General features: G+C 33.6%; 2 protein-coding genes across 2 annotated transcripts in view; one reads left to right on the top strand and one right to left on the bottom strand.

The window, feature by feature from the left end:
* The window catches only part of RINT1 (RAD50 interactor 1), a 26740-nt gene that overhangs the window by 11082 nt on the left and 5667 nt on the right, over positions 1-9991 (top strand). Inside the window, exons 5-11 of the mRNA XM_006925377.3 lie at positions 1312-1485; positions 1584-1733; positions 2266-2422; positions 4125-4235; positions 4329-4554; positions 5073-5210; positions 6390-6589. Coding sequence (XP_006925439.1) covers positions 1312-1485; positions 1584-1733; positions 2266-2422; positions 4125-4235; positions 4329-4554; positions 5073-5210; positions 6390-6589 — 1156 coding nt within the window. The remainder of the gene's footprint in view (positions 1-1311; positions 1486-1583; positions 1734-2265; positions 2423-4124; positions 4236-4328; positions 4555-5072; positions 5211-6389; positions 6590-9991) is intronic.
* EFCAB10 (EF-hand calcium binding domain 10) overlaps positions 5572-9991 on the bottom strand; it is a 16126-nt gene continuing 11706 nt past the window's right edge. The window contains exon 5 of the mRNA XM_015599530.2: positions 5572-5763. The gene's annotated coding sequence lies outside the window, so the exon portion shown is untranslated. The remainder of the gene's footprint in view (positions 5764-9991) is intronic.

Below are 9991 nucleotides of genomic sequence, written 5' to 3'. Positions count from 1 at the left end.
TTTTCAATTCTGAAAATAGCTATAAAACACAAAATCTGTTGGAAATCTTAATAAAATTATTAAAAAAGGAGAAGGAAGAAAAATGAGAGAATGAGTGTTGGATATGACCAAAAGGGCTGATAGAGTACTACAGACATGAGCTTGGTATTGTTGAGACCTGAAGCAGTGACAGTGGAAAAGAAAAGTGACTTTTGGAGAAAATTGAGGAATAAATAAATGCTAGGGCATAGTGTAGCTCAGCCAGTGGGCTACACATTTTTATTCCTAAGGAGGGCACTATGCCCACCCCAGGAAGATAACTGAAGGAGCGCACCAAACTAGGGACAAGAGTCCTAGCACATCAGTCAGCTTCCAGTGCAGTGGCCAAGCATGCAGGCAGAATGTGTGTGTGTAGGCTACTTAGAGATAGAGCACTTACTTCAGATTTTCTGCTGGAAGTGACCCCTGAACTGAGATTCACTATTGAAAAGGTTACATTTTGTTTTTTAGATGGCTTAAGATATAGAATATGTTATTTTTATCAAATCAAACATTTTAAAATTAATGTTTGCTTTATAGAGCCAAGATAGTAGCTATGTGCTGAGTTTGTCCTGAAGACATGTATTTGGCTTTTAAAGAATTTGAAGAATTGGTTTGATTTTATATGAAAATCTTGATTTCTGACTTTTCTAGAAGATTTTAAGATTTGGCCATATTGGACCCACACTACAGTGTGGCAACAATTGGCTGGAGCCTTAGGATGCTCTAGTCCCCACCCACTTGGCTTTTTTGTTAACTTTAACTATCAGGCCTCCATAGGCATTTGAGTTTGCTACCCTTGTTGTAGAGCTTACCTTAAATTTTATCTGGAACTTTGCTAACAGTAACTTGAAAGGACTGGATTTTGAGGTGCCACCTCCTTAAGTTTCCTATAATCAAATTCAGTTGGGCAAAGTAAGTAAAAATTGAAGACTACTGTATTAGACCTTATTAGATGCTACCCACATTATTTGGATTATAAGATACTGAAGACTTCTGTAAAAGGCAGATTTATCAGAAATGAGCGGTGCCTGAGGGAATGTGACTCAGGACAAGTCTCTTCCATTAGGAAGAGTGGGAGGGGTCCTGAACATGGGCCTCTTAGAAGGTTGCTGAATTTGAGGACTCCGGGATCCCAGAGACATGGGTATCACATTAAAAAAAAGCCACTTCTGCATGGTGCTTCCTTCTTCTTTGGGCATAACTTTATATAAAACAAGAGGGAGGAGCAGTTTTTTGCATTTGGAATTATTCTGAACTGTCTTTTAAAGTTTGCTTTGCCTTGTTTCGCAGTGATAACATTCAGCAATATCTGATGACCAATAATGTCCCAGAGGCAGCCTCTACTCTGGTGTGTATGGCAGAACTTGACATCAAACTTCAGGAATCATCTTGTACTCATCTTCTTGGTTTCATGAGAGCCACTGTTAAATTCTGGCATAAAATTCTTAAAGACAAGCTCACAAGGTAAAGGATTTATTCATATTTCATGGTAATTGCTGTCAGATGGATATTTGATTATCATTGTATTTTGCTGAAATACATGTGTTACTTTTCTGTTACAGCGATTTTGAGGAAATTTTAGCACAGCTTCATTGGCCATTCATTTCACCTCCTCAGTCTCAAACTGTTGGCTTAAGTCGACCAGCCAGTTCCCCTGAGATACATAGTAACCTGGAGACACTGTTTTGTCAGCTTCTGAAACTACAAACCTCGTATCTTTGTTGTAGTTAAAACTTACTAACATTTATTTTTCTACATTAGATCTGTAGCTTGCGAGTAAAACTTTCTGACAAAGGCCAGGAAGCCAAATGGGAGTGCTGGGTTTGTACTTGGTCTGTGTATGCCCGCGGAGTGGTAGATTGTTCTCTTTCAAAGTGAATTGCATGTGAGCGGGAGGGCGTGGGTCAGCCTGAAATACGTGACTGACCCAAGTGGGACTCACATATAGTCTTTTGGGACAATAGGAAAAATGGGCAACTGGGAAGAAACCTTAGTGTTAATAAAATGATTACTTGAATGTGTTTCTTTACTACTATTCTTTTAGGAGAAACAGATTAATTATAATAACATTTTTCATGTACTTTTTACTGAAATCATGTAATGTAAAGGTAGATTATATATTATGTGCATTAGAATTTTACTCAGTATCTTTCATACATGTTGGAAAAATGTGTATATGTATTCACATACATTCATATATGTGTGTATGTTTTTGATACTTTTTCCTTGACTTGTGTATGTCAGAGATGAATTATTTACTGAGCCAAAACAACTTTCAGAAAAATACTCTCTTCCTGCATCCTCTTCTATCATCCTCCCCATCCAGATTATGCTGACTCCCCTTCAGAAGAGGTTCAGGTATCACTTTAGAGGAAACCGACAGACTAACGTTATAAGCAAGGTGTGCTTTGCCAACTCTTATCCTTTGTTTTTATTAATAGCAGTTGTTAAGGGTTTTATACTTTTCTTGGAAGAAGTTAAAATCTGATTCTGTTCACATTTCTGTTTTTTCTCTAAAGAGGAAAATTCCTGATTTGTCACTGCCCTTTAGAGATATATTTTGGAACTTGTGTTGGTATGTTGTAGGAATCAGCTCACTCATTATCACATCATCTGACCAGTTCCTGAAGTTTCCCTTGGGTTTGCTGTAGCATTTGCTGTGGCACTTTTTACAACTGGGTCCATATGTGTTTCACCATGCAAATTGCTCCTTCAGGTTTATAAATAGAAAGAGAAGTGAAAGTCAAACGATAGAATGTTAGCTTTTGAAAACGGGTGCTGATGCTAAAATAATTTGTAGCTATGTGAGAGGGTGTGGGAATAAATCATGGGAATGGCTTGAGGAAATTATCACTAACATTTTAGTTGAGGGACTATATTCATGTATATTGGGCATATTAGTGAGATTTTTCTTTAATTTGACCTGAAAAACGATCATAGGCATTTGTTTTCAATGAAATTTGATTGAATTTGTTGAGAATTATAACCTTGTTTGTTGCCAGGTGGTGGATACTACCTTCTTTATCCTTGAGTTTTGCTACATCTGATGCAGGGCAAGTAACAGAAAGGTTCAGTAAATGCTTTGGATTAAGCGTTAAATGCCAGATTACACCAGGCATTGTAGGTGTCATATAAAAATGAGTTTATAGGTTTTACAGAATTTTTAAGGAATTAAGAAATAGGCAGTTATGTTTGCATAGGAAAGAGTAGAGTGGCAATGGATTTTTGGTTCTTAAATTCAGCTTATTCTTTTGTACTTTATGGGTCTCATCCTCTTTTGGATGGGGTGTTGGTGGAAAGAAGAGTAGAACCAATTAGTAGTGAGACAAAGCAATAAATTAGAAGCTGCAGAGAGGCATTAATAATTTGAGGTAGGAAAATTGTGAATTATGTTGGCTGCTTTTTAAAGTGTAGTTCAAATGGGCCTAGTACTCTGACATCAGGCCTAAACTATGCAGCTCCTGAGATTAGAGATTGCCCTTATTTTTGTATTCCTGGCATCTAGCACATGACAGGAATTTACTATTCAGTAAATGTTTTTGAATCCCTGTCCAACAAAACTTGGAAGGTTTGTAGAATCATCTCTAGGGACGATTTAAAAAGCTGCATACTTACATTTCCTTTTCTATAATTGTACCTGTTTTAAGGCATGTGTACACTTTTTGTAATGTAGACCAGCCAAATTTAAAAAATTTACCTTTTGAAAAGAAAAAGCAGAAAATCTTTAAAAATTATTTTGGAATGTTATTTCAAAAAAATAAACAATTTAAAGAGCCATTGGCTCTTAGTAATACTCATCATTTTACATATTTGTAAAGTGCTAGGTTTTAAATATATGTGGCATTGTAAATTTATGAGTTTATTGACTTAAGCCACATTATTGGAATTTGTTGGGAGTACATTAGGAAACATTTGATTATTAATTGTTCCGAACTATCGAAGTTCAGAATAACTTGAATTATTCAAGTTCAGAGTAGAAATTGTACTCTTACATATAGGAATTTTTATAAGTGCTGTGTGTATACAGTGACATAGATCTATTTGATTGTAACTTTCTAGTTGGAATGATGAAAGAATTCAAACTATTTTACCTCCTTCCTTAGCCTGAATGGTACTTGGCTCAGGTGCTTTTGTGGATTGGGAACCACACTGAGTTTCTGGATGAGAAGATACAGCCAATATTAGACAAAGTAGGCTCTTCAATAAATGCAAGGGTAAGAGACTCATCCTAAGCATTCCAGATTTAGAGGTTATGTGTCCATGAATAACTTGTCATTTACATTAACTTGCTTATGTATTTCTTTTAGCTTGAATTTTCTCGGGGCCTTATGATGCTTGTTCTGGAGAAGTTAGCTGCTGATATTCCTTGTCTGCTCTATGATGACAATCTCTTCTGTCATTTGGTGGACGAGGTGCTGTTATTTGAAAGGGAGTTACACAGTGTTCACGGCTATCCTGGCACTTTTGCTAATTGTTTGCATATTCTGTCAGAGGAAACCTGTTTTCAGAGATGGTTGACTGTGGAGAGAAAATGTAAGTGCTCAAGTGCCCATAGGATGGGGAGAGATGTCTCTTTTTGTGTATGTTAATTTGTGGTATTTTTCTCCTCCAGTTCTGGTTAGAAATTAGAGCCGTTTAAATATTTCTTCACCAGGGTTTACCAAATTGCTTTCAGAGGTCATCTTGTTTTCTTCTCATCAAACATTAGTTTTTTTCTGGAACTGTACATGTTTCTAGAGTATAATATTTAAGCCAATAGATTATATAGTTTATTGTTTAATAGATTTTACATATAGTATTTCTGCTCTTGGTAGAATCATTTTGTATGTAGTTTGTCTAGTCAGTATACCTATTTCTAAGATTTTGGGGTAGGGTTGGCAGAGAGAAGTAATTGTTTAACCCTAAAATAGAGCGTGTTAAATATAGTGCAACTAGTAGGAGGTAGTAGATTTATTTTTTTTTGTAGAAAAGTTATAATTCCTAAAAAATTGTGAGTTGAAAATTAGGAATGAATAACTACTTCAGATAATCCTTTTTTTTTGGCATATCAGTTGCTCTTCAAAAAATGGACTCAACGCTTTCATCAGAAGCTGCCTGGATATCCCAGTATAAGGATATCACTGATGTGGATGAAATGAAAGTTCCAGACTGTGCGGAAACTTTTATGACACTACTCTTAGTTATAACTGGTAAGTACAAGTCTTTTTGTTTTAAAAGTACTGACTCTTCACATGGTACTTTTTCTAGTTGTTCAACGAAATTATTAGATAATGGTTATCATAAGATCTTCAAATTCAGTTTATTTTGGCAGAACTATAGCACAATATTCTAGGTTTTGGAGTTTTAATAATTTAAGTAAGATCTTAAAATGAGAAAATTCCTGAATTATACAAAAACAAATAAAAATGTAATTTTATTACCTGAACTCACTTGCCATTCAGCTTAAGTGTCTTTAGTAAATGGTGATTGACCTAAATTTTAAATATTTCCTTCACTTTGATATGTCAAAGACTACACAAGAGTAAAATAAAGTTACTTGAAGCATTAGAGTAGTAGTTGGAACTCTTTCTATTGTGCAAGAGTGTTCTGGCTCCAGGGGAGGCCTAGCAGCCTCTAGCCCTGGTTGGTCTGTAGCCATCCACATTGTCCCATTTCAGGCCTGCTGGTTTTCCAGGTGCTACTGAGCCGTCATTGCCACCATCCTCTTCTGTCTTGTCCAGTTCTTGGGCCTGTGTATGTAACCTGAAGAAGTATATATAGCCAGTAAATAATTCCATATTCTTAACTGTAAGAAAAATATAAAAAACACTAAAGCACCAAAAAAATTAGAAAAACTCATGTCTTTTAAAAAACTATTAGGAAAATTTTCAAACATACACAAAAGTAGCATAATATAATGAACCCTCAGGTATCTGTTACTAAGATTTAAAACAACGCTTTTCTATTATGTATTTTTCTCCCCAACCTTTTTTTCTAGAGAATTTTAAAGAACATATCAGACATCTTACCATTTCACCTGAAATTCTTAAATATATATCTCTTTTAACCTATACTAGATCCTCCTTCCTTTAAAAAAAATTGTTAAAGGAATGGAGTGATTTTTGTATATAATTATCATATGCTTTTTAAAAAAACTGAGGTATGGTTTATATACAGTGAAATGCATAGATCTTATAAATACAATTCAGTGAGTTTTGACAGGTACATCTACTTGTGAAACCCATACCCTTAGAATGTTTAGAAATAGATCCATATTTGAATGTTCAATTGATTTTTGACAAAGGCACCAAAGCATATCAATAGGGAAAACCTATAACTATGTCATGGACAGTACCAAAAACCTTCATTTGTCTTAACTTTCTCCACAGACAGGTATAAAAATCTTCCTACAGCTTCCCGAAAGTTGCAGTTCCTGGAGTTACAGAAGGACTTAGTAGATGATTTTAGGATACGACTGACTCAGGTGATGAAAGAAGAGACTAGAGCTTCCCTTGGCTTTCGATACTGTGCAATTCTTAATGCCGTGAACTATATCTCAACAGTACTAGCAGATTGGGCTGACAATGTTGTAAGTTAATGTGCTTTTATATTAAATAATATATTAGTAGTTGGAACAATTCTACCTTTTGAAATGTTGACTCTGTAGCAAGTAAAAATACACATTAGGCAGAATAACAATTAGGCCAAACTTAGGAGGTGTGATTAAAGTACATATTTTTCTCAACCGAGTTTCAAATGGTTAAATAATCTTGGTATTTTAATCATTGAAAAGAAAGCAACATTTCATGAAATAGTTGTTTATAGAATTAACCTTTTTCCTCTTTAGACTTTATACTTAGGAAATACTCATGTATGGTAATTACTATCTCAGAAAAAGATAAGATTGAATAAATGGTGTCAAAATCAGTAAAATCCAGGACTTTACGGAAAAGTAAAATAATAACACTTGATACCTGTTGAATTATTTCATACATTTAAAAAATTTTAATATTTTATTTTTAAACATATACAGGAGTAAATAAAATGAATCTTCATGTGCCTGTCGCCCAGCTTCTTATACCAATTTTGTTTCATTTAAACCTCTCCTGTACTCCCCCCATGCTGAATTATTTTGAAATAAATCTCAGGATATCTCTTGGTAAATAATTCAATATATATCTCTAAAAGATAAGAAGTCCTTTTTGAAAAAATATAACCACAATACCATTATCACATCCAAAAAAATTAACTAATTTCTTATCGTATTGGGAGGTATATTTTAAATAATTCTAAAAATCAAAGTCTTGGGTCTAGTTAACAAGTACTATAATGCCTTTTACCTCCAAGAATTTTACTTATCCTTCCTTTCTCCATGCAGATTCCATGTGTTGACAGATTTGGTCTGCCTAAATAGAATTATTAAATAGTAATTTATTTTTATTCTTTTTATTAATGCAAAGACTATATTGGCTATTAGTGCTTTGGGAACCAGATTTTACAATATATACTTCCAGCTAAAAGTGAAGAAACTTAAAAAAATTTTTTTTATTTTACAGTTAGAATTGACATTCAATCTTATTTTATATTAGTTTAAGGTAAAAGTGAAGAAACTTAATTAGCCTTTATAACCGTAACCTATATAGATTAGTTCCATTAGCTGTTTTAGATATTAAAATGATCTCAGAGGGTCTCTAGGACCTCCTTCTTGGACAGGGTGTTCTTGGGTTAGGAACTGCTGTTCTAAGATCATCTCTGTGGACACAGAAATCACCTTGGGTTTTCACTAGCATGTCCCATGAAGTAGGTTTCATGAAGAAAGCATTAGCAGAGAATTAAGGTGACCATAAAACAGTGAAATATACATTAAATGGTGAAAAAACTATACTGAATATAATGAATATGAAGATATATATGTAAAGTATTATATAATTGTATCATGAAATGAAAATAGACAGGATAATAAAGTGAAAAACAACTAAAACATTTGCATTGTAGGGATCCCAGAAGTATAAGAAAGAGAGAAAGGAACAGAAACTTTATTTAATAAAGAATAATGGCTGAAAACCTTCCTAACCTGGGAAATGAAACAGACACCCAGGTCCAGGAAGCAGAGAGAGTTCCAAACTAGATGAACCCAAAGAGATCCACACCAAGACATATTGTAATTAAAATGGCAAAAGTTTGATAAAGAGACAATCTTGAAGTAAGTAAGAGGAAAAAAACAACGAATTACATACAAGGGAAACCCCATAAGGTTATCAGCTGATTTCTTGGCAGCAACTTTACAGACCAGAAGGGAGTGGCAGGACATCTTTAAAATGCTAAAGAAAAGAACCTACAACTAGAATAATTTACCCAGCAAGGTTATCATTCAGAATTGAAGGAGAGATAAATGGTTCCTAGACAAACAAAAACTAAAGGCATTCCTCACCATTAAAGGGTCTTTTTTAAGCAAGAGAAAGGCCATAACCAGACGTATGAAAATATGAGAAAGGGAAACTCTCAAAGGTAAAGCTGAAAATTTATTCACTTAAAAAGCTATAAGAGACCCATTTCAAATAAAAAGACACAGACCGAAAGTAAAGGGATGGAAAAAGATATTCCACGTAAATAGAAATGAAAAGAAAACCGGGGTAGCAATACTTACGTCAGACAAAATAGACTTTAAAACAAAAAATGTTTTAAAAAGACAAAGGCCAAGAAGAGGATATAACAATTGTAAGTACCTACAAACCCAACGTAGGAGCACCTAAATATGTAAAACAATTGTTAATGGACATAAAGGGAGAAATCCATAGTAATAAAATAATATTAGGGGATTGTAATACCTCACTCACACCAATGGATAGATGATCCAGACAGAAAATTAATAAGGAAATAATGGCCTTAGTTGTCATATTAGATCACATTGACTTACTAGATATTTATTTCATCCAAACGTTTCATCTAAAAATTGCAGAATACACTTTTTTTTTCAACTGCACATGGAACATTTTCCAGGGTAGATCACACATAGGGCCTCGAAACAACCCTCGATAAATTCAAGAAGATTGAAATCATATCAAGTATCGTTTCTGACCACAGTGGCATGAAACTAGAAATCAGATATAGGAAGAAAACTCAAAAACACAAATATGTGGATATTAAATACATGTTACTAAATAACCAATGGATCAAAGAGGAAATCAAACAAAAGAAAATAAAGAGAGGGGGATAAATAAATAAAGGTGTTTACCCTTGGGGGACAAAGAAAGAACAATAGGGGAACATGTTTCAAGTTTTAGTCAAAATATAAAGAGAACTAAAATGATATCTATATGCGGTTTTTCAGCAAGGTGAAAAAAACTAATTTTAATTAAAGATTTAAAAGTCCCACTTTTCAATTAATAGGTAAGGTGGAGATTTAAAATATTACAGTTAAATAAATCAGATTGATTGAATTAGGATTGGTGTTAAGTTCACAGTATGCTAAGGAACACTTAGTATGCTGTGAAACATTTTTGGGTTTGCCCAGATGAGTCACAAAGATGGACAATGTTGATTAAGTTAAACTTTCTGTACATTGTCAAATCTTAATGCAATAAAACAAAAAAGCAGAAATGAAATATAGTCAAACAGACATTTAAAATATTTAATACTTGGGTTAGGGAGGAAGTCTAGAAAACATAAGAATGTTTCATAGATTATGAATTTATGACAAAAAATTGTGGTTTACAGCTAATGCTTTACATAATTTGTATACAGAAAAAATTATGATGTACTACTAAAGCATTATATACATGAAAATGTATTCCTTTACCGGGAAAGGAAAAAGATCTCTTAAATACAGAGTAATAAGCCAAATAAATAGGAAACAAAAATGAATATACTAATAACAGGTATAAACAAAATAAAAATCTGATAAACAACCATAATTCTAATCTGGACTCTGGTTGTGAAAATAATAATAATAATTATTATTATTTTTAAATAATTATTTAACCTTTTTTTC

This window comes from Pteropus alecto, unplaced genomic scaffold (assembly GCF_000325575.1).
Source record: "Pteropus alecto unplaced genomic scaffold, ASM32557v1 scaffold109, whole genome shotgun sequence".
NCBI classification, from domain to species: Eukaryota; Metazoa; Chordata; class Mammalia; order Chiroptera; family Pteropodidae; genus Pteropus; species Pteropus alecto.
Note: the sequence above shows the minus strand (reverse complement) of the source record. Positions and strands in the feature narration are given on the sequence as shown.